Genomic DNA, 25224 nt, shown 5'->3' with positions numbered 1-25224 from the left:
TATTTTTATTCTGTTATCACGAATCATGAATTAAGAATTAAGTTTGGTAGCAGCAACAGTATAATTTGCAGTATATTAATAATGAATCTAATTTCCGGTTATTTTATTAGATATTTTTTCAAATGTAATGATAATAGAGTAAATGCACAAGCTTCTACCTTGCACAGAGCTGTGACTCATATATTTGGAGCTCAGGGATTTCCATCCTCTGTGGCCAGTACAGCAGACTGCAGTACTTAATACTATGGTGACTATATACTGTATTTGCCAGCATATAAAATGCACTGTGATTATTTTTAAATGTATCAAAAAAGTGCCCTACGTCTAATGCGGCTGCATTACAGATGGGTGACCGAGGGGCATAGGATAGGGAGCCAGACGAGCATACTGGTAAGTTTACTAGGCACAAAAATCGTTGATAATAACCTGGCTTGTTTTTAACATTTTATTATCACTGTCTGTTTTGCAAACTTATGAGACGTCAGCAGTTATATAGGAAGCTCACTTCTTCTTACCCTGTATACATAACCCACACCTGATATGGCATACATTATTTAATGACTGCATTACTTTTAAGACACATTTATTCATTATCTAAAGGAAAAAGTCTCCGGTCCACCAGTCCACCAGTCTCCGTGGTGTAGTGGTAAGACACTCGCCTGGCGTTCCGCGAGCGCTATGTCATGGGTTCGTATCTTGGCCGGGGAGGATTTACTGGGCGCAATTCCTTAACTGTAGCCTCTGTTTAACGCAACAGTAAAATGTGTACTTGGATGAAAAAACGATTCTTCGCGGCGGGGATCGTATTCCAGGGACCTGCCCGAAACGCTACGCGTACTAGTGGCTGTACAAGAATGTAACAACTCTTGTATATATCTCAAAAAAAAAAAAAAAAAATGATCCTTGAAATTTGAGAGGAATATTCAACTTCCATTAGCCTGTCAGCCATTTGCATTGCGTGAATGACAACACCAGAGCGCTGTGATGGTGTGCCACTGCCGGGTGTGCCAACCTGTTGGCCTGATGCAGCAATAAAACATCACATCCAAAAATACAAGTTTCACATCCTATATAGCAATTCTCTTGCTCAAAATATAAACAACTACTCCACAGTTGATCATAGAGGAGGTAAGAGTTGGGGTACAAAATCCACTTTAAAACATCTTTCAATGAATGTATGATGAAACATACGAAAATAGTTTTTATTCACAAAATATCCTTGTAAAATAGGGGTGTTGTGTGTCCTATGCAATGGTGCATCTTTTACGCTGGCAAATACGGTACTTTTTTGGGAGGGGGGGGGGTCCCTTTGGCTCCCCCTAGAGTTATCCGAGCTGATGCAAAAGTATTAGACCCCTGGCATCAGTCAAGGCAAATGGAGTTCAAGGCCTACCGGGGACTATGAGCCAGAACTTGGGACCCCTCGGAGAGGCACGAGGAGCAATGGCCTATTGAAACCCCCCATGTGGTTGGAAGCATTCTATGTCTGCCATCAACCGGGTCAGGCACCCAGAAAGGTAGGCGCCCTAAAACAAACCCCTATCTGGTTAAAAATTGCTACCGAAAGCTGAAGTATTGGACAGAACTTCCCAAATGAAAAGCGAGCAAATGGGCATGATGTCACAACTGTTACCGCGCCGCCGTCTGTGCAGCTCTACAGCTGGTGTTGTAGACCCTTATCTAATTATATTTTTGGTGGACTTCGTCTATTGGTGTAGCTCCCAATGTGTGTGTGTGTGTACAGGGGGTTCAACTTTTAGCAGTTCATTGGGTAGTTTGGGACGCCAGTTAGCAGTACCTTGCCTGGGCATCCCTTAGCAGAGCATTTAAGGGCCCTGGAAAACCCCACTGGGGCTTAGCGGTCTAATGGATGCATCCCCCTGGGTCCCATCTTGCTTCGTGCAAGTTTGAATGTTGCTCTGTCCCCTTGTCTCAGGGTGACAATCACTGGTTGTGCCTCCGTCATGCTGCCTGTTGAGTCGGTGACACCCTTCGACCCATAGTCCTGCGAATGATGTTGCTTGCATGTACTCCAGTTCACCCAATCTACTATATTGATATTCAGGTGCAGGCAGCTTCGGCGTTGCATGTGAGTTTTAGATTGATGTAGCGCGCTAGGTTGCTTGCTCACCCGGATACCCCGTTTTGGTTACGGGACTCGGACTTGGGGGTGTCAGTCGCCTCAACTTTGGTTTTGTCCTCACCCCCCGTAGTCATTCCCATGCTGTTGTTCGTCCTGTTCCCCCCTTGCTTCCTCCTCCGAAACGTCTGAGGGTATCGGTGTCGGGGCAGGGTTTAGTTGGTGGTGAGACTCGGGTTGTTTCAGGGGATGCCCCCATCTGGAGTTGCATTCGAGCTTGTTCCTCCAGCCGGTGCTTCTGGGTCTGACCAGTGGGCCCCCCTTCATTCCAGTTTTTCCGACGGCTTCTGATTTTTCTTTTGAGACAAAGGGTTTGAAGAATGGCTCGGCCCCGGGTCCTGATGTGGAGGTTCCCGGGGCAGGGGAGGGGCTGACTTTGGGGGGGCTTAGGCCCTATTTGAACCCACTTGGGTTTTGGCACCCTCTTAGCAGGGCTAGTTGCTGCAGAGAGTGGGGTTTTCTTAGCCCTCCTCCTTGCATGAATTTGATAAGGCATCAACCCCTCCCCGGGTTCCGGGTTCCTTGGGTACTTCTGTTCCTTCCCTCTGGAGGTTTTCGGCCTCCTGCATCCTGCCTCATGAGGTGCATGAGACCATTGCAGCTTACGTCCTATGTGATCTGCATTACGCCTCGATAATGGATCCTGCCCTTATTGAGTTTGGTTCTTTTTTTTTTTACTGGGTGTGTTACGAGGGTCTCGAATTGTCCTGGTTAGCAGACAGTCCTATCTTCTTGTTGGGGTTGTGGCATACACTCTGTCAGTCCCTCACACTTGAGTGGCAAGAGGTTCTTACGTTTGTTCAGGTTTACCTGGGAGACGAGTTTGAGTGTTTCAATGCGTATTTGTTTGCCTATGCCCTTCCGCGGGATGTCGGCCTGGTATGGCTACACGTGCAGGTTCCCTTCCATTCGGCTGCCCTGGTTGCTGAGGATTTGTGCGCCCGTGGCCATTTGGCTTCGGTCTTGCGTTTCTTTTCTCTTGTTGAGCTGTTTTCGGGCTGACTTGAGGAGGACGTGGAGGCACTCAGGGCTGATCCTGGATTTGGTGCACTGATCTCAGCGGTGCAGGCGTTGGCTGCCCTGTTGAAGCTGTTTATGCCGATCCTGCTGGAGGCGGTATCTCTGTTCTTTGCTTCTTGTCTCGCGTGCCGGCAGGGGGTGCTCGCTCAGTTCTTGGAATCCGTTTGGGCCCTGGCTCTTAGGTTTTCTACATCTTTTTTGTTATTTGCTGTTTGCAGAGTCTGCGGTGGTGTAGTATCTGCAAGCGGCGACTTCGAGTTGTCGTCCCATGTCAGACTTGTTGGTTCTTCGGGGTGGCCCATGGGGGGGGGGGGTCTTCTTGGAAGGGTCGTGCCAGGGCTCGAGGTTCCTCCCGTTGAGATAGGCCGGTGGTGCCAGCTTTGGAGCTGGCGCAGCCTTCGGAACCGGTGACGACTGGTCGGCATGGTGATGGCTCTGCTTGTAGGTCGGCTTTGTGTAAGGGGCATCGGCCCTTTCACAGTTCGTCCCATTTACGGGGCGATAGAGGTGAGGCTCGCTCTGTTCGCCCACGCCAGGTCTCACAATTTGTGGGCATTTCAGGTCGTTTCTTGTGGCCTGTGGTGGCTTTGGGTGTCCCCTCCCTCTTTTTGGGGTTCGGGCTGGCAGGGCTTGCAGGGCAGGCCTCCTCTCATGCGCTTTATCAGGTCATCTTGTAGTGGGTTCGCTTGGGTGTGATCAAAATGTCCTCCTCCCTCAAGTGAATTTCCCGCCTATTTCATGTTCCGAAACAGGACTGCGCAGACCTGCGGTTCATACTGGACTTGTCTCATCTAAACCTCTGGATCTATTGCCCCTCCTTTCGGATGACTACTCTGTCCCAGGTCTGTCTTCTCTTGGAGCTGGGCGCTTGAATGATGTCCCTGGACCTCTGTGACACGTATTGGCATGTCCTGATTCATCCCGGGGTTCAGGAACGGGCTCGGTTTTATTATGGGGAATCAGGCTTACTGCTTTCATTGCTTTCCTTTCAGCTTGAATCTGGCATCTCGCGTGTTCACATGCCTTACCAGGGTCGTGGTGGCCCATCTACATCTCTTAGGTGTTCGGGTTCTGGCCTACCTCGACGACTGGCTGGTGTGGATTCCCAGCCAGTCTGCTCACTAGAGATTTGGTTCTTTCCCAGTTTGCCGGGTTTGGGTTCCTGGTGAACTAGTGGAAGTCCCATCTGGTTCCTTCTCAGATTCGATCTTGACTGGGTCTTGTTTGGGACTCTCAAACCGCTTTTTTTTCTCTCCCTTCAGAGGCACTGCTGTAGCTGTGGTTTCACCTTCATCTGTTTCTGGGCGGCTCCCGGGTCATGAGGCAGTTTCTCAAGGGTTTGTGTGGGAGTCGGAACTTTGCCGTGATGGTCTACCCACCGGGGCAGGTTTAGCTTCGCCGGCTGTTCTGGTTCTTTCGGGGATGTCCCTTCCGCCTTTCTCGTGATCGCTGGGTTCGATCTCCAGGGGCCTTAAATCGGCTGTTGCGTTGCCGGCTTCCTCTTTGGGTTTTCAGGGTTCAGTGTCTTGGCGCCTACCCGTGCCCTCACTCAATGTGTTTATGGATGCGTTGTCTCTGGGCTGGGGCTTTCTGACCCCCCAGGGGCGGTGGAGTTCGTCCTTACGTCGGGCCCATAGCACGGTGCGGGAGTTCGCGGCTGTGTGGATGTTGCTTTGGAGGGTTTGGTTGCTCGCGGATCGATGATCAGGCTCCATTCGGAATGTTCCCCGATGGCTCATTGCCTGAACTGCAGTGATTCAATATGGTCCTTGGCTCTTTAGGGCTTGTCTAATGAGTTCTTAAGGTTGGGCTCTCCTGGACGTTCACGTTCGGGGGTTGTCCGACGTCCTGGTGAACGGCCTATCTCGGTTCATTCCCCTGTCCACGGAATAAATGGTCGACGCCGACTCGTTACATTTTCTCTGCCAGACGTACGGGCTCCTGGAGGTGGCCCTCTTCGCGTTGGCATGTTTGAGACATCTCCTGTCCTGGGGTCAATGCCTTCAGGAAGGACTGGTATAGGTGGGTTTTATCTGTACCTCTTTCCCGTGGTTTTGCTGTTGCACCAGGTCCCAGCTCGCTTGGAGACTACACAAGGGAGAGTAATCCTGTTGGCCCCTTGGTGGCCAGCCCAGCCTTGGTTTCAGGTGCTGATTGCTCGGTGTCCTAACCCCGGGGGACTTCCTGTGGCTCTGCTTCTTTCAGCAGATCGGGCCAGTCAGTTACGTAGCTGGTTCGATCTTCTCCTGAAGCCTTCAAGTCTTCGTTGATGGTGTCGCAACTGCATGCTTCGTCAAGGTGGCAGTATGAAGCTTCCTGGTGATCCTTCATTTATTTCTTGTCCCTCTGTAGGTTCTCTTCTATTTCTGATCAGGTTGTCTTGTCCTTTTTTCCTGGTTATTTCAGGACCATCATCTTATGCCGAATACTGTCGCCTGATATCGTGCGGCACTGGCAGAGCCGCTTCAGCTTGCGTTTGGGGTGGATGTTACTTCGGCTCCATTCTGCAAGCTATCTCGTAAGTTGTTTCACCTCCAGCCAGCTCATGCGCCACTGAACTGCCATGGTCATTGGACCAGATGGTCTCTTTTCCTCGGTTTGTTGTGGCCCCTTCGGTTCAAGATTGTTTTGCGAAGGCTGTTTTCTTGTTGGCATTGGGTTTTGGGAGTCGGGTTGGGGAGCTTCATGCTCGTCTCTGGCACAAAGGTTCCTGCTTTTTTGGTCCTGGTAATAGGTTTGTTCAGTTGCAGCCATCTCCTCCTCTTCTGGCGAAGAATGAGACTGCTGCTCTCCAGAAGGGGTCCTTGGGTTGTTCATGCTTCGTTGGTTTGGCCAGGGGCCGTGTCATGTGTTGTGTCTGGTTGCGGTTCTTCGCCGTTTCCTGTGTGTCATGGCCTCGGTGGACAGGGATGTGCTTTGGATAGACCCAGTTTCTGGGTCTGTTTCCTTGTTCCAGGGTTTGGGTCTCCCAGGTCGTCCAGAGGGTTATTCGGTCTAGCCAGCCTGCTGTCTATCCTCGTGCCCATGACATCCGTAAGTTTGCTACTGTGGCTTCTATCTTTGGTAACATGTCTTTGGCTGTCATTCGGGCACTGGGTTTTTGGAGGTCGAACAGGATCCTGGTCGCTCACTACCTTGTCAGTGTTCCTGGCCCTAGTCGGGCGTTTGTCGTTTTGCGTTGGCTGTTGCACCCAATTGTCTCGACTTCGAGTTGAGGAGCACGTGGCGACCGCCTCCTGGGTAAGTACCTCTTCTTTTCTCTCTTGGTAAGTAGCTCTAAGGAGCCAAAAGGGTTCCCCCAGAAAACCAGCATTGAATGTAATGAAGCACCATTTTGTGGGTGAGGCCCGGAGGTTCCCTGGCAACCCTCCCTCCCTGCAGTTGGCGGTCTTTTGCGTGTTTTGACATTCAGCCTCAGAACTGACGGTTTGGATAGCTGGCGTGGGGGGTCTGGGGCTCCTCCTTACCCCTTCCGGTGTGATGGGAGCTGCGCAGACGGCGGCGAGGTGACAGTGGTGACTTCATGCTCGTTTGCTCATTTTTCGTTTGGGGAGTTCTGTCCACTAGTTCGACTTTCAGTAGCAATTTTTTTTAACTAGATAGGTTTTGTTTTGGGGGGCCCTACCTTTCTGTGTTACTGACCCAGTTGATGACAGACATAGAATGCTTCCAACCACATGGGGGGGTTTCTATAGGCTATTGCTCCTCGTGCTTCTCTGAGGTGGCCAGAGTCTAATACATTCATATCAGCCCAGATTGCTTCGGGGAGCCTCTGGGTTTCGCCCAGAAAATGGTGTTTCATTACTTTCAATGCTGATTTTTTAACTTGTGATTTTCAGTTAGGACTGAGTGCTCGCTTCCATCAGCTTGATATTGATGCTTCTGAAAGTATTGCTGCATTTGCTGATTACGTCAAGAAGACATATGGTGGTTTAGATGTGCTTGTCAACAATGCAGGAATGGCATATAAGGTTTGTATCAGTAAAATAGAAAAGTTAGTATTTTTGTTTTATAAAGTACTTCTTTCAGTTTCGCCCAAAGGAAGAAAAACTTTTACGAATGTTACATTACAAAAAAATGGTTCTGTATATCTTAACACTTTCGCGCTATCTGGACGCGCCGGCGCGTTCGGTTTCGTCTAACGTAAACGCATAGTGGACATAAAGTTATGTCTACTTTTAAAATATTTGTATAAAATTCAATTTTTATCCGATTTACTTTGGGTTTGTTTCAAAATGCGCGCTATGAGGCTCTCTTTCTCACCACTAGGCTGCATGGTACAATAAGTTCATGAAAGGTGTGGATAACTTCGATCAAATGGTATTTTGTCCCAAGCGGGTTGCAGGTGAGTGACTTTAGCCGTTTATACTGGTAATTCTTCCCCCATATCATGTATTAGAAGCATATGTCTGTTTAGGGAATTTTATTCCGATCAATATACAACCAAAAATAACTGTGTGCAACAAGTATAATCTTGACAAACATAACAAAAGTAAAAATATTTCGTGTGTGTTTGACGCTCACTGATATGTTCCAGCGTTGTTTTATATTTGTCGCTATTCTAACTTACGCTTTGTTGATATTTTTTACCTATGGGCACATAGAACATTCTATTGCGAACACATTGACATAAAAATGAATGACGTACATAGAAAATTAATGTCATGAGAGTGAAATAAGTATAAACTTTCAAAGCGCCGTGCGTCGTCCCGTCACCGATACCGGGTAACAATTTCACCACTTCCCACACTCTTGCGGGCGGGCTGCATCATTATTCTACGCTTATATTCATATCACCGTGTTGGGAATTTCATTGCGAGTCCATTGATACCAAAATTACCGCTGTAGAACAAGTGTGGAGGTGATTACAATCCCAAGAGTAAAAACATTTTGTTGCTGATGGGCGCTCACAGCGAGTCATATACGTAGTTATTTATTTGGTGCTGGTATCCCTATATGTTTCGTGACTTATTTTACCAATGTTCTTCTAGAGAATTTTATTGCGAACTCGTTGGTACCAAAATGAAATACGTAGCATGAGAACTAAGGTCAGAAGAGTAAAAAGAGTATACACATTTTTGTTTTTACGCTTAAGCGATAAAAACGCAGCGCGCACATTCGGTTGGCTGAGTGACCTTTGCGGAGAGCGCGAAAGTGTTAATTATTTTCTTTAAACTTTTCTGTACAGTTGAATGTTGATAAGTGGAGACCATCTTTTGGACTCTGTCCTTTTTAGGTATCTGTTTCATGTGCAAGTGTTTATTTGTGTTTATATGTGTGGATTTAAGTTTAATTGCTTATCAAAGCTTCATGACTTGGGGCTGGCTTTTCGAGATACTCACAGGTGTTACCCCTAACTGTCAGGGTTACCTACCCTGGTGAGTTCAGGTATCGATTCTTGATAGGTAGTTAACAGATACAGTGTGGCTCAAGTTTGGAGGTGTCAATATTCTTCCTTATGGTGCACAGGTGGTTGTTTGGCATGCCACAAGCTGTGTGTTTCTAGGACTGCATTAGGGTCCTTGGTGGGGAGACAAGTATGGTTTCATGTTCTTTAGGGTGTAATTACCTAAGTGTAGTTACAGAGTGAGAGTTACGCTGGTAGTGTCCTGTCTACCCAGCACTCTTTGTCATATAACGCTTTGAAACTACTGACGGTTTTGGCCTCCACCACCTTCTCACCTAACTTGTTCCAACCATTTACCACTCTGTTTGCGAAAGTGAATTTTCTTACATTTCTTCAGCATCTTTACTTAATTCATTTATCTATGACCTCTTGTTCTTAAAGTTCCAGCTCTCAGGAAATCTTCCCTATCAATTTTGTCAATTCCTGTTACTATTTTGTACATAGTGATGATATCACCTCGTTTTCTTCTGTCTTTTTGTTTAGGCATATTTAATGCCTCTAGCCTCTCCTCGGAGCTCTTGCCCTTCAGTTCTGGGAGCCACTTAGTAGCATGTCTTTGCACCTTTTCCAGTTTGTTGATGTGCTTCTCTAGGGCACCACACAACCACTGCATATTCTAGTTTTGGCCTAACAAATATCGTGAACAATTTCTTTAGTAATTCGCCATCCATGTTTTTAAAAGCAATTCTGAAGTTAGAAAGCGTGGCATAGGCTCCTCACACACTGTTATGTGGTCCTCAGGTGATAGCTTCCTATCTAGAACCACCCCCTAGATCTCTTTCTTTATCAAAATTCTTGAAAGATTTCTCACATAATTTATAAGTTGTGTGGGGTCTATGTTCTCCTATTACACATTCCGTAACATGGCATTTATGAACATTAAATTCCATTTGCCAAGTGGTGCCCCAGATACTTGTTTTGTCCAGGTCATCTTGAAGGGTGGGCATGACAATCATCTAAGTTTCTTATCCTTCCTATTATCTTAGCATCATCAGCAAACATGTTCATATAATTCTGTATACCAACTGGTAGATCATTTGTGTAGACAATATTCATCACTGGTGCAAGAACTGAACCCTGTGGTACTCCACTTGTGACGTTTCTCCAGTCCGATACATTGCCTCTGATCACTGCCTTCATTTTTCTACCAGTCAGAAAATTTTTCATCTGTGTTAGAAGCTTACCTGTCACCCCTCCAATATTTTCCAGTTTCCAGAAAAACCTCTTATGTGGAACTCTGTCGAAAGCCTTTTTTAGGTCCAGATAGATGCAGTCAACCCAATCAACTCTTTCCTGTAAAATCTCTGTGGCTCGATCATAGAAACTGAGTAAATTCATTACACAGGATCTCTCAGATTGAAAACCATACTGTCTCTGATATTATATCATTTCTCTCCAGGTGTTCTACCTATTTAGTTTTGATTAGTTTTTCCAATACTTTCACTATTACACTTGTCAATGATACAGGTCTATAATTGAGGGGGTCTTCCCTGCTGCCACTTATGTAGATTAGAACTATGTTAGCCTGTTTCACATGTCTGCCACAACTCCTGTACTCAGGGATACCTGAAAGATCAGGTGAATTGGAATGCTGAGCTCAGATGCACATTCTTTCAGAACCCATGGTGAAACTCCATCTGGGCCAGCTGCTTTGTTCTTACTGAGCTCCTTTTGCATATTTTCCACTTCATCTCTAGACACCTATACACTCTGTGTTGTTCTCTGGAATTCTTATTGTGACTGGTTCTCTGAAGATTTCATTTTGTGAAAACACACTTTGGAACTTTTCGTTTAATGTTTCACACATTTCCTTTTCATTTTCTGTGAATCTGTTTCCCATTTTCAACCTCTGGATATTATCCTTTACCTGCAATTTGTTGTTTATGAACTTGTGGAATAGGCCCGGTTCTGTTTTACAATTATCCGCTATCCCTTTTTCAAAATTTCTTGCTGCCTCTCTCCTTACTGCCGTATAGTAGTTTCTCACATGTTTGTATCACTGGTATGTTTGGGGGGTTTGGCCTCTTCCTATACTGATTCCATTTGTGTGTCTTTTGGTCTCTGGCCCTCTCGCAATTTCTGTTGAACCAATCCTGTTTTCTGGCCCTGCATCTCTGTTTTGGTATGAATGTTTATGTGCCTTCATATATTTTGCAAAATTTGGCATACATTTCATTTACTTCCCTGCCTAGCAACAAGTCTGTCCAATTACACTCATTAAAATTTTTACGAAGTTCCCCATAGTGACCTCTTCTTAAATCGAGTTTATCATCTGTTTCAATGTCCCCATTTTCTTCTAGATGATATCTTAAAGCATATTTAATGTCTAACAGGACGTGATCACTCTTTCCCAAGGGAAGAAGGTACCGGATGTCAAATATTTCTTCTTTCCTGGTGAATACCAGATCCAGTACTGACGGTACATTTCCTTCCCTCATTCTTGTAATTACCTAAGTGTAATTACCTAAGTGTAGTTACAGGATGAGAGCTACGCTCGTGGTGTCCCGTCTTCCCAGCACTCTTTGTCATATAACGCTTTGAAACTACTGACGGTCTTGGCCTCCACCACCTTCTCACTTAACTTGTTCCAACCGTCTACCACTCTATTTGCGAAGGTGAATTTTCTTATATTTCTTCGGCATCTGTGGTTAGCTAGTTTAAATCTATGACCTCTTGTTCTTGAAATTCCAGGTCTCAGGAAGTCTTCCCTGTCGATTTTATCAATTCCTGTTACTATTTTGTATGTAGTGATCATATCACCTCTTTTTCTTCTGTCTTCTAGTTTTGGCATATTTAATGCTTCTAACCTCTCCTCGTAGCTCTTGCCCTTCAGTTCTGGGAGCCACTTAGTAGCATGTCTTTGCACCTTTTCCAGTTTGTTGATGTGCTTCTTAAGATATGGGCACCACACAACAGCTGCATATTCTAGCTTTGGCCTAACAAAAGTCATGAACAATTTCTTTAGTATATCGCCATCCATGTATTTAAATGCAATTCTGAAGTTAGAAAGCATAGCATAGGCTCCTTGCACAATATTCTTTATGTGGTCCTCAGGTGATAGTTTTCTATCTAGAACCACTCCTAGATCTCTTTCTTTATCAGAATTCTTTAAAGATTTCTCACATAATATATAGGTTGTGTGGGGTCTATGTTCTCCTATTCCACATTCCATAACATGACATTTATTAACATTAATTATTAACATTGTGGCCTGCTTTATGTGTTGATACAAGAATGTCCACGTGTACTCGCCTAATTGTGCTTGCGGGGGTTGAGCTCTGGCTCTTTGGTCCCGCCTCTCAACCATCAATTAACAGGTGTACAGGTTCTTGAGCCTATTGGACTCTATCATATCTACACTTGAAACTGTGTATGGATTCAGCCTCCACCACATCACTTCCTAATGTATTCTGTTTGTCAACCACTCTGACACTAAAAAAGTTCTTTCTAATATCTCTGTGGCTCATTTGGGCACTCAGTTTCCACCTGTCCCCTAGTGTGTGTGCCCCCTTGTGTTAAATAGCCTGTCTTTATCTACTCTATCAATTCCCTTGAGAATTTTTAATGTGGAGGTGATGTCCCTTTAACTCCTCTGTCTTCCAGCAAAGTGAGGTTTATTTCCTGTAGTCTCTCCTCGTAGCTCATACCTTTCAGCTCGGGTACTAGTCTGGTGGCAAACCTTTGAACCTTTTCCAGTTTGGTCTTATCCTTGACTTGATATGGACTCCATGCTGGGGCTGCATACTCCAGGATTGGCCTGACATATGTGGTATACAAAGTTCTGAATGATTCCTTACACAAGTTTCTGAATGCCATTCTTATGTTGGCCAGCCTGGCATATGCTGCTGATGTTATCCTCTTGATATGGGCTGCAGGGGACAGGTCTGGCATGATGTCAAGTCTTTTTCTCTCTCTTGACTCATGCATAATTTCATCTCCCAGATGATACCTAGTATCTGGCCTCCTGCTCCCTATGCCTTTCTTCATTACATTACATTTGCTTGGGTTAAACTCTAACAACCATTTATTCAACCATTCCTTCAGCTTGTCTAGGTCTTCTTGAAGCCTCAAGCAGTCCTCCTCTGTCTTAATCCTTCTCATAATCTTGGCATCGTCAGCAAACATTGAGAGAAATGAATCTATACCCTCCGGGAGATCATTTACATATATCAGAGACAAGATAGGACCGAGTACCGAGGACCGAGACAAGATAGGACCGAGTACAAGATGATGACCGAGTCATCAGTGGAGTCCCTGTGGGACTCCACTGATGACTTCACGCCAATCCGAGGTCTCGCCCCTCACTGTAATTCTCTGCTTCCTATTGCTTAGGTACTCCCTTATCCACTGGAGCACCTACGACAGAGCTACACCTGCCTGTCTCTCCAGCTTATGTACCAGCCTCTTATGCGGTACTGTGTCAAAGGCTTTCCGACAATCCAAAAAAATGCAGTCCGCCCAGCCTTCTCTTTCTTGCTTAATCTTTGTCACCTGGTCGTAGAATTCTATTAAGCCAGTCAGGCAAGATTTACCCTCCCTGAATCCATGTTGTCGATTTGTCACAAAGTCCCTTCTCTCCAGATGTGTTACTAGGTTTTTTCTCACGATCTTCTCCATCACCTTGCATGGTATACATGTCAAGGACACTGGCCTGTAGTTCAGTTCCTCTTGCCTGTCGCCCTTTTTGTATATTGGGACCACATTCGCTGTCTTCCATATTTCTGGTAGGTCTCTCGTCTCCAGTGACCTACTATACACTATGAAGAGTGGCAACCAAAGTGCCTCTGCACACACTCTCAGTACCCATGGTGAGATCCCATCTGGACCAACAGCCTTTCTAACATCCAGATCCAGCAGGTGTCTCTTGACCTCCTCACTCGTAATTTCGAACCCTTCCAAGGCCGCTTAGTTTACTTCCCTTTCTCCTAGTACAGTGACTACACCTTGTTCTATTGTGAAGACCACCTGGACCTCTTGTTGAGTTCTTCACACACCTCTTTGTCATTCTCTGTATACCTGTCCTCACCTGTTTTAAGTTTCATTACCTATTCTTTGACTTGCTTTCTTCCTGATGTGACTATGGAGTAGCTTTGGTTCAGTCTTGGCTTTGTTATCTATATCATTTTCATAATTTTTCTCTGCTTCTCTTCTCACCCTAACATAATCATTCCTGGTTCTCTGATATCTCTCTCTGCTTTCTGGTGTTCTGTTATTCCGGAAGTTCCTCCACGCCCTTGTGTTCAGTCCCTTTGCTTCCATACATGCTCTATTATACCATGGATTCTTCTTTTGCCTCTCGGATTTTTTCCTTTGGGACGGGATGAACCTGTTTACTGCCTCCTGACACTTTTTTGGTGACATAGTCCATCATATCTTGTACAGACTTATCTCTGAGGTCATTGTCCCAAGGTATTTCCCTTCGGAAACGTCTCATCTCCTCATATTTCCCCTTTCAGTAAGCCAACCTTTTGTTTCTTAGTTCTTTTTTGGGGGATATAATTCCTAGCTCTACTAGGTACTCAAAGTTTAATACACTGTGGTCACTCATTCCCAAGAGTGCTTCCATCTTAACTTCCCTTATATCCCACTCATTTAGGGTAAATATCAGATCGAGCATGGCTGGTTCATCTTCTCCTCTCATTCTTGTTGGTTCCTTGATATGCTGGCTTAGAAAGTGTCTTGTTGCCCCCATCCAGCAGCTTAGCTCTCCATGTTTCTGGTCCTCCATGCGGATCCCTGTTCTCCCAGTCTATTTTCCCGTGGTTGAAGTCTCCCATGATTAGTAGTCCAGATCCATTCCTGCTGGCAACAGAAGCTGCTGTCAATATTATGTTAATGGTGGCCATGTTGTTTCTATCATATTCCTGTCTGGGTCTTCTGTCATTTGGTGGTGGATTATATATGACTACGACTATAATTTTTTGTCCTTCAGTTATGGTACCTGCTATATAGTCACTGAAACCCTCACAGCCCTGAATAACCATCTCCTCAAAGTCCCAGCCCTTTCTCACCAGCAGAGCTACACCACCTCTTCCTCTTCCTTCTCTCTCTTTCCTCATAACACAATATTCCTGTGGGAACACTGCATTTGTTATGGTTTTTGTTAGCTTTGTTTCTGTGAGTGCTATTATGTCTGGATTTTCTTCTAGTACCCATTCTCTAAGCTCATTTGCTTTATTTGTAATTCCATCTATGTTAGTGTACATTGCCCTGAGGCTCACTTTCTTCTGTCCCTTCTCAAATCACCTCCTTGGTGAGTGTTCTGCTGATGGGGGAAGCTGTTCCATGGGTGTGAGGAATTGTGAGGTGGATAACAGGGTCTCAGAGGATACTGGGGTGAGGGGCAGGGGGTCAAGTGAATGGGGGGGGGGGGACAGGGAGGGTATGGGATGAAGGGGGAGGGAGGACTGGAAGGATAAGGGGGGAGGGGGGACATGGCAGGAGAAGGGGAGGGGTAGCAGGGTGGGAATGGAGTGTGGGGGGAAGGGAGATTTGGTTGAGCATTTGAGTGGGGGCAGGGAGGGTTTGAGGTAGGGGTGGTTTTCTATGCAGAAGAGGGTGGTGTGGTTGCCCTCCCCTCTGGTGTTACTGGGTAGCTGGTTGTGAGTTCCCCCCTCACCTCTGGGGATGATGTGTTGGGAGCTGTGAGTTCCTGGTTTTCCCCTCTTGCCCTGCGCCTCTTCCTTGCTTCTGCCGCCATGGCTCTCCTCCCTCATCATATCCCTCTGGAGGAATACTTTAATGGGGGGAGCCCCTACAGCTCCCCGGAGCTATCCATGGCTGATATGGATACCCTAACTATTTTGCATCAGTCGATGTGGGTGGAGTTCTAGGCCTACCGGGGACCACGAGCCAGAACCTGGCCCCCTCAGAGAGGCACGGGGAGCAATGGCTCATAGAATAGCACATGTGATTTGGAGCATTCTATATCTGCCATCGACCGGGACAGGCACCCAGAAGGGTAAGCGCCACAAAACAAACCCCTATTCTGGTTAACAACAAAAATCGACAAACGAGTGGACAGAACTCCCCCAGGAAAACGAACTAATAAGCATGACGTCACACGAGCCACGCCGCATGTCTACGCAACTCTCCCCTCCCCGGGAGGGGGAAGGGGGAGCCCCAGACCCCCGCGCCGGCGATCCCCGCCCCAGTTCCTCGGCTGATGGGATAGTGCATGGTCGTGTGGCTCCAGCTTCGGTCTTGTCTCAGTGCTGTGACTTGTTTGCAGTGCTGCTCTTACAGTGGTCGTGTGAGCTGGGAGTAGTATTCTCAGGTACTCGGGCTGCATGTTCTTAGGGTCACCTTCCCTGAGTGCCCTGTAAGTACCGCCCTTGGGGCTTGGGGTTGCCTTCCACAAGTCACCTTGGGTCTACCTCTGTTGGCTTTTCGCTGCTTGACGTTTGGCCGCCCTGAGTGTGGGGGGTTTTCCTCCCTTGTTTGCCTTGGGGTAAGTGGTAGTTATGGCACTGGTGGGGCGCAGGGAACTGCGTAGCTAGTTTTCACCTATGACAGCGGCCGGCTCTGTTCCCTCTGGGTACGTTGTCCACTTGTGTGGTTTTTCTTTTATATTTGTTTTTGCCTGGTATGGGGGTCTGCCTTCTGTCCCCCCCCCCCCCCTTATATTAGGTTCGTTTGTGTGGCGGCCACCCCTGCTTCGCCCTCATGGGTGGACACGTCCCGTGGGTTCAGCTTTAGCAGTTTTCTTGGTAGTTTGGGGCGCCGGTTAGCAGTGCCCTGCCTGGGATAACCCTTAGCAGACCCAGTCTAGGGGCCCTGGGAAACCCCCTGGGGGCTCTCGGGTCCGATAGTGGAGACCCTTGCGTCCCCTCTCGCTTTGTGCGAGTTGAGGGTTGCTCTGTCCCTTTGTCTCGGGGTGACTCTCCTTGTTTTTGCCTCCGTCACGCTGCCTGTTGGGTCGGTGACACATTTGACCCTGAGTCCTGCGAGCTTTGTTGCTTGTTCGTGACTCCATCCACCCAGTCTGCTGATGAATTCCCGTGGGTGTAGGCAGCTCATGCGTTGCAAGGTAGGTTTTTGCCACGCGCTCTGGTTTGTCGCTTCCCCGGACGCCCTGATGCTGCCCCGCTTTGTGTATGGACCCAGACTTGGGGGTTTTGGGCGCTTCGGCCTTGGTTCCTTCCACGCCCCCTTGTTTTTCCCCATCCTGCTTCCGGCCCCTACGCATCTGCAGGCTTTGGGGTCGGGGTGGGGTTAGAGGTTCTGAGACTTTGGCAGTTTCGGGGGTTGCCCCATCTGGGGTAGCTGCAGAGGCATTCGAGTCTGTTCCTCCGGCCGATGCTCCGGGGTCTGACCAGTGGGCCCCTTCTCTTCTAGCTCTCTCGGCTGCCCCGGCTTTTTCTTGTGGGGCCGGGGCTTTGGAGGTTGACTCGGCCCAGGGATCTGGTGTAGAGGCTCCTGAGGTTGGGGAGGAGCGGCCTTGGGGGCCTTGGGCTCCATTGCGCCCCGCCTGGATTTCTGTCCTTCTGAGTGGGGCTTACTGTTGCGAGGAGTGGGGTTTTCTTTCCCCCCTCTGCGTACGATTTGGGCTTGGGTTCTCCTCCTCCCTGGGTTCGGTTCTGTGTCCCTGTGGTTTTTCGGTTCCATCTTCCGGAGGTTTTCGGCTACCAGCATCTCTTCGCCTGCGGTGCGGTTGGCCTTTGCGGCTTACCTCCTGCGTGTCCTGGAGTTTGCCTCCATACTGGTTCCTTGTAGCCGTTTGGGCTCCTTGTAGCCGTTTGTGCTCCTTTGTAGCGGTTTGGGCTCCTTGTCGCCGGTTTGGGCTCCTTGTCGCCGGTTTGGGCTCCTTGTCGCCGGTTGGGCTCCTTGTCGCCGGTTGGGCTCCTTGTCGCCGGTTGGGCTCCTTGTCGCCGGTTGGGCTCCTTGTCGCCGGTTGGGCTCCTTGTCGCCGGTTGGGCTCCTTGTCGCCGGTTGGGCTCCTTGTCGCCGGTTGGGCTCCTTGTCGCCGGTTGGGCTCCTTGTCGCCGGTTGGGCTCCTTGTCGCCGGTTGGGCTCCTTGTCGCCGGTTGGGCTCCTTGTCGCCGGTTGGGGTGCTTGTCGCCGGTTGGGCTCCTTGTCGCCGGTTGGGCTGCTTGTCGCCAGTTGGGCTGCTTCTCGCCTTGTTGGGCTACTTCTCTTTCGCGTCCTGCGCATGTGCCATGGGAGTTTGTTTTGGTTCCGGGCGGTGTGCACACGTGTTGTTCTGCATCCATTTTCTCTCAGGGGGCTTCGCCTCTCGCTCTTTTCTTAATCCAATCTGTGCCCCGTTGCTTTGGGGGTGTTCTGGAATGCCGCTGTGGTGAAGTCACGAGGTTTTTTCCTGCATTCTAGGGTGGGGAGCCTCCTTCACTGCTCCCCTCCTCCTCTCCAGCATGGGCGCCCTTGCCGCCTCTGGCGGCTACGGACTCATAGGCTTGCGTCATGGCCCTACAGTGCCTATGTTCTGTAGGTGAGTTGGTGTGGTTTGGCGTCTCCTTCGTCCTGACGCTGTTTTTGTTTTTGGAAGTAGGAATGGATGTACATACATACTTGAGAACGTGGACCGTACCACCCGAGGTGCCTACTGCAGGGCTATTAGCCCATACAGGGCAGCTCTTGTTCACTCCACCTGATTCCTTCCTCGGTTCACGGGTGTCTCCGGGTGGCTTCTTGGCCCTTCTGAGACGGCTCCTGCCTGTATTCCTCCTGCCCCTCTCCTATGCTTGTCTAACCTTGCTTGAGTTCGGGGCCCCGCCTCCACCTTGTTCCACGGTGCAACAGTGGGGGTGCCTGTTCGGTGGTACGTTTTCCTGTGTCGAGGGTGTTTTGTGCTCGCCTCCTTGTGCTTGCAGGATTGGGTTCTGGCTCTTTGGTTCTGCCTCTCCCCTGTTGTTCGCCTGTCGAGCGGATTCTGTGCTTCATGGGCGCTCTCGTCTCTGCTCTTGGGGCTGTGTATGGGGACAGCCCAAGTTGGGCTGCCTAATGTGTTCCTTCGATTGCCTGTTACACTGCACACGTTTCTTCTACCGTCCCTGTGGCTCAGTTGGGTGCTCGGTTTCCACCTGTGTCCCCTTGTGTGCCACTCGTGTTCCGATTTATCTTTATCTTCTCTGTCGCTTACTCGGGGAGTGTGGTGACGTTTTGCTGCGGTTTTGGTACTGCAGCTGCGTGTCGGGGTTGGTTGTGGCATTTTGTTCGGCCCTTCCGTGCTCCTTCTGGGGCCCTCCATCCTTGCCAGTCTTGCTGTGCTGGGCCTGGTTTTTCCATGTTCCTTGGATTCTCTGTCCTGTCCTCATTGTCCTCGCCTCGTTGTGCTGGCTGGGGATGAGCTTGGGGTCTTCGTCTCGCCCCTCGCCTATCCTTCGGTTTCGGTTCAAGTTCCAGAGCCTAGTGGGCTCCCTTCCTTAGTGTTTTTTATGGCTGCCCTGGGGGTTTTCTTGACGCTGGGGCTTTGGGGGGACAGCTCGGCCCCGGGGCCTGCGGGGTGGGTTCCCAGGGCTGGGGTGGGGCTAACGTGAGGGGCCTCAGGCCCCGTTGGTCCCCGCCGGGGTATTTCTACCCCTCTGGGCAGGGCTTGCGGTTTTGTGGTGTGGGGTTTTTTCGTTCCCCCTCTCCGCATGTGCTTTGTGGGCGTCGGCCCCTCCCTGGGCTCGGTTTCCTTGTCCATTGTGCCCGTTCCTTTCGTCCTGTCGGTGGGTGCTTTTCTACCGTCTTCGCCCCTTTTTTCCCGGACGGGCCTTCTCCATCATGTCCCCCTCTTCTTGGGGTTTCTGCATGACTTTTGGTCTCGGATGCGAGGGGGTTTTTGTGCCTTCGTCCTTTGTGTTTGCTTCTTTTTGTTCTCGAAGGTTCGGGACGGTTTTGCTCCTTCCCGTTTTCTGGTACGTCTGTCGTCATTCGGTTGAGCTTCCCTCCGGTCCTTTCTAGGGCTTGTGGGTCCTATTCCAGGCAGCTTCTGGGTGTTTGGCCTTGTTCTTTTGTTCGTTTCTCTTCTCTTAGCGCTGTCTCGGCGCTACTCGTTTTCCTGGGGGCGATTTTGCTCCTCTTAATGAGTTCTTTTTGTTCCTGCCCTTCTGCGGGATGTTGTGTGGGGCGGCTCCTTATGCGGGTTCCTTCCCTGTCGGCTGCACTTGTGGCGGTGGACTTGCACGCTTGTGGCATTTTGGTTTTGGTCCTGCATTTTCTTTTCCCTCCTGGGGCTGTCATAGGATTGGCTTGCGGAGGATGTAGAGGCGCTTGGGGCCGTTCCTGGGTCTGGCACCTTGGTTTCTGCTGCTAGCTTTCGGTATCGATGTTCCTTCTACGCCGTTTCGCAGGCTGTCTCGTGCGTTGTTTCACCTCCGGCCTGCTCATGCACTGCCTGTGCCGTTCTGGTCTTTGGACAGGGTGCTCTCCTGTTTTTCTTCTCCTTGGTTGTTGTGGCTCCTTCGGTTCAGGCTTGCTTTGCCTCGGCTCTCTTTTTATGTTGGCATTGGCCTCTGGGGGTCGTGTGGCAGAGCTTCATGCTCTTCTCAGGCGCAGTGGTTTTTGGTTCCTGTGGTCGGGGTCATAGGTCTCTTCATCTGCAGCCGTTCTTCCTTTTTCTGGCGAATGATGTGCCTGCCGCTTTCCAGAGGGGTCCTTGGGTTGTCTCGACTTCGTGTTGAGGTGTGTTTCACCGACCGCCTCCCAGGTATGTCCCCCTTGTTTTCTTAGGTAGTCGTTGGTGAAGCAGCTCCGGGGAGCCGTAGGGGCTCCCCCCAGAAAACCAGCTTTGAATGTAATGAAACGCCATTTTCTGGGTGAGTCCCGGAGGCTCCCCGGCACCCTCCCGCTCTCCGGTCGGCGTTTTTTTCGCGGTTTTGATATCCAGCCTGAGAACTGGGGCAGGGATCGCCGGCGGTGGGGTCTGGGGCTCCCCCTTCCCCCTCCCGGGGAGGGGGGAGTTGCGCAGACATGCGGCACGGCTCGTGTGACGTCATGCTTCTTAGTTCGTTTTCCTGGGGGAGTTCTGTCCACTTGTTTGTCAATTTTTGTTGTTAACCAGAATAGGGGTTTGTTTTGTGGCGCTTACCTTTCTGGGTGCCTGTCCCGGTCGATGGCAGATATAGAATGCTCCAAATCACATGTGCAATTCTATGGGCCATTGCTCCCCGTGCCTCTCTGAGGGGGCCAGGTTCTGGCTCGTGGTCCCCGGTAGGCCTAGAACTCCACCCACATCGACTGATGCAAAATAGTTAGGGTATCCATATCAGCCATGGATAGCTCCGGGGAGCCTCCGGGACTCACCCAGAAAATGGCGTTTCATTACATTCAACGCTGTTTTTTTTTTTTTTTTTTTTTTTAAACTCTTAGACCACGCATATTACCGCAAATATAGGGGGCATAGTAGCGAAAAATATTCAAATTATGTAAAAATAACTTAAAAATGTTAAAGAAATCTTTAACTTATTGGCTTCAGTGTTGTGAAACTTTCATCAAAATATTTTCAGAAATTGATGTAGACGAATTTTTGAAAAATAAGAACGTTTTATTGAAAAGGAGAACAGCTCCTAATAACTGTAACTGACAGATTATACAGTAATAAAGAGATGCAAGCCCCTGTCCTATGCTCAAAGAAAAACAATAATACTGTAGTAAGAAGTGTCCACAAAGTAGATATGCAATTGGTGCCTTTATATCATTGCTGAGTAATACATAATAACACAAATAATAATGAATAAATATCTTAATATGATGGTAATATGTTTTTGATCAAGATAAAAAACCACGTCTAGTATCGGGCCCCTGCAAAAGGGAGATGAAACTTTTACTGATGACAACAAAGAAATGAGCGAGATACTGAGGAAGCAGTACGACTCTGTTTTCAGTGAGCCACTATACACACTAAAGATTGTTAACCCAAATGAATTTTTCATGGATTTGATGCCAACATCAAATCATATATCAGACGTCACCCTATCCCCGCTGGATTTTGAAGAAACCATAAACAGTATGCCTATGCACTCTGCACCAGGCCCTGATTCTTGGAACTCCATATTCATCAAGAACTTTAAAAAAAAACATTATCGCAGGCCCTTCACATTCTTTGGAGACAAAGCCTAGATACTGGCGTTATCCCTGACATACTAAAAACAGCAGAGATAGCACCACTCCATAAAGGAGGAAATAGGGCAGAGGCAAAACATTAAAGACCGATAGCACTAACATCGCACATCATTAAAATCTTTGAGAGAGTGCTAAGAAGTAAGATCACAAAATACATGAAATCACAGCATCTCCATAACCCCGGACAACATGCCCAAAACGCTATGTGTACTAGTGGCTTTAGGTATTGTATGTACTACCTCTATCTTTAAATCAAACAGAATGTTTGTACTGTATCTCTGCAACTATGTACGTACTTTTCCTAAATAAATTATTATTATTACATGGTTTCAGAACAGGGCACTCTTGCCTATCACAGTTGCTAGACCACAATAACATGGCATTAGATGCCATGGAAGACAAACAAAACGCTGGTGTAATTTACACAGATTTTGGAAAAAAAAACTTTGACAAATGTGACCATGGTGTTATTGCACATAAAATACGTTCAAAAGAAATTACTGTACCGGAAAAATAGGCAGATGGAGCTACAATTTCCTGACTAACAGAACCCAATGTGTAATAGTCAACAAAATAAAATCCGGTCCATCAACCGTGAAGAACTCAGTCCTCCAGGGTACTGTGCTTGCTCCAGTACTTTTTCTCATCCTCATATTGGACATAGGCAAAAGCACAATCTATAGTACTGTATCATCCTTTGCAGATGACACTAGTATTTTTATGGGAATAAACAGCATAGAGGACACAGCAAACCTCCAATTAGATGTAAATTAGGTCTTTTTACGAGCTACCGAAAATAATATGGTGTTTAACGAAGATAAGTTCCAGCTCATGCGCTACGGAAAAAATTAAAATATAAAAATGGAAACCACGTTCAAAACTCAGTCAAATCATAACATAGAACGAAAAGGCAATGTAAAGGATTTGGGTGTACTCATGTCGGAAGACCTTACCTTCAAAGAACACAATAAAGTAGCCGTCACAACTGCAAGAAAAATGACAGATTGGATAACAATAATCTTTCACACTAGTGATGCTATAATGATGATGATACTTTCAAGATGCTAGTGCTCTCTAGAGTGGAGTACTGCTGCACAATGTCAGCCTCTTTCAAAGCTGGAGAAATTGCTGACCTGGAAATCATGCAGAGATCCTTTACTGCTAGAATGCACTCGGTAAAACATCTAAACTACTGGGACCGACTGAAGGGCCTAAATCTGCATTCTCTTGCACGCAGGTGGGAGAGATACATAATAATTTACACATGGAAAATATTTGAGGGGCTGGTCCCAAACCTGCACACAGAAATAACATCACATGAGACCAGGAGGCATGGCAGGATGTGCAGAATACTCTCATTGAAAAGCAGAGGTGCAACAGGTACTCTGAGAACTCTATCAACATCAGAGGTCCGAGGCTGTTCAACACGCTTCCACTACACATAAGGGGGCATAACTGGCCGACCCCTCACAGTGTTCAAGAGAGAACACAATAAGCACCTCCAAAGGATACCTGATCAACCAATCTGTGATTCATACGTCAGGCTGCGAGCAGCCATGTCTAACAGCCTGGTTGACCAGTCCAGTAATGAGGAGGCCTGGTTGACGACCGAGCCGCGGGGATGCTAAGCCCTGGAAACACTTCAAGGTAACCCCCGTACTGCCCACCCACCTGCCTGCCCATCAGCCACCTACCCACCCCACCTGCCTGCCCACCTTGCCAGCCGTCATCCCCACCTGCCCACTCTCTTGGAGCCGGTCGGCCAAGCGGACAGCACGCTGGACTTGTGATCCTGTGGTCCTGGGTTCGATCCCATGCGCCGGCGAGAAACAATGGGCAGAATTTCTTTCACCCTATGCCCCTGTTACCTAGCAGTAAAATAGGTACCTAGGTGTTAGTCAGCTGTCACGGGCTGCTTCCTGGGGGTCGGGGCCTGGTCGATGACCGGACCGCGGGGACACTAAAAAAAAAAAAAAAGCCTCGAAATCATCTCGGGATAACCTCAAGGTATCCCACCTGCCCACTCTCTCCCCACCTGGCCACTCTCTCCCCACCTGGCCACTCTCTCCCCACCTGGCCACTCTCTCCCCACCTGGCCACTCTCTTCCCACCTGCCCACTCTCTCCCCACCTGGCCACTCTCTCCCCACCTGGCCACTCTCTTCCCACCTGCCCACTCTCTTCCCAACTGCCCACTCTCTCCCCACCTGGCCACTCTCTCCCCACCTGGCCACTCTCTCCCCACCTGGCCACTCTCTCCCCACCTGGCCACTCTCTCCCCACCTGGCCACTCTCTCCCCACCTGGCCACTCTCTCCCCACCTGGCCACTCTCTCCCCACCTGGCCACTCTCTCCCCACCTGGCCACTCTCTCCCCACCTGGCCACTCTCTCCCCACCTGGCCACTCTCTCCCCACCTGGCCACTCTCTCCCCACCTGGCCACTCTCTCCCCACCTGGCCACTCTCTCCCCACCTGTCCACTCTCTCCCCACCTGGCCACTCTCTCCCCACCTGGCCACTCTCTCCCCACCTGGCCACTCTCTCCCCACCTGGCCACTCTCTCCCCACCTGTCCACTCTCTCCCCACCTGGCCACTCTCTCCCCACCTGTCCACTCTCTCCCCACCTGGCCACTCTCTCCCCACCTGGCCACTCTCTCCCCACCTGTCCACTCTCTCCCCACCTGTCCACTCTCTCCCCACCTGGCCACTCTCTCCCCACCTGTCCACTCTCTCCCCACCTGGCCACTCTCTCCCCACCTGGCCACTCTCTCCCCACCTGGCCACTCTCTTCCCACCTGGCCACTCTCTTCCCACCTGGCCACTCTCTTCCCACCTGCCCACTCTCTTCCCACCTGGCCACTCTCTCCCCACCTGCCCACTCTCTTCCCACCTGCCCACTCTCTCCCCACCTGGCCACTCTCTTCCCACCTGGCCACTCTCTTCCCACCTGGCCACTCTCTTCCCACCTGGCCACTCTCTTCCCACCTGGCCACTCTCTCCCCACCTGCCCACTCTCTTCCCACCTGCCCACTCTCTTCCCACCTGCCCACTCTCTCCCCACCTGGCCACTCTCCCCACCTGCCGCCTCTCTCCCCACCTGGCCACTCTCTCCCCACCTGGCCACTCTCTTCCCACCTGGCCACTCTCTTCCCACCAGGCCACTCTCTTCCCACCTGGCCACTCTCTTCCCACCTGGCCACTCTCTCCCCACTTTCCCACTCTCTTCCCACTTGCCCACTCTCTTCCCACCTGGCCACTCTCTTCCCACCTGGCCACTCTCTTCCCACCTGTCCACTCTCTTCCCACCTGCCCACTCTCTTCCCACCTGGCCACTCTCTCCCCACTTGCCCACTCTCTTCCCACCTGGCCACTCTCTTCCCACCTGGCCACTCTCTTCCCACCTGGCCACTCTCTCCCCACCTGGCCACTCTCTCCCCACCTGCCCACTCTCTCCCCACCTGCCCACTCTCTTCCCACCTGCCCACTCTCTCCCCACCTGCCGCCTCTCTCCCCACCTGCCCACTCTCTCCCCACCTGGCCACTCTCTTCCCACCTGCCCACTCTCTCCCCACCTGCCCACTCTCTTCCCACC

At 49.3% G+C, this 25224-nt stretch overlaps 1 protein-coding gene across 5 annotated transcripts in view; it reads left to right on the top strand.

Moving 5' to 3' along the window:
• LOC123759292 (carbonyl reductase [NADPH] 3) overlaps nucleotides 1-25224 on the top strand; it is a 188491-nt gene that overhangs the window by 97814 nt on the left and 65453 nt on the right. For all 5 annotated transcript variants that reach the window (XM_069334981.1, XM_069334980.1, XM_069334984.1 and 2 more), the window contains exon 4: nucleotides 7000-7131. In XM_069334981.1, the coding sequence (XP_069191082.1) occupies nucleotides 7000-7131 (132 nt within the window). The remainder of the gene's footprint in view (nucleotides 1-6999; nucleotides 7132-25224) is intronic.

This window comes from Procambarus clarkii, chromosome 32 (assembly GCF_040958095.1).
Source record: "Procambarus clarkii isolate CNS0578487 chromosome 32, FALCON_Pclarkii_2.0, whole genome shotgun sequence".
Classification (NCBI taxonomy): domain Eukaryota; kingdom Metazoa; phylum Arthropoda; class Malacostraca; order Decapoda; family Cambaridae; genus Procambarus; species Procambarus clarkii.
Note: the sequence above shows the minus strand (reverse complement) of the source record. Positions and strands in the feature narration are given on the sequence as shown.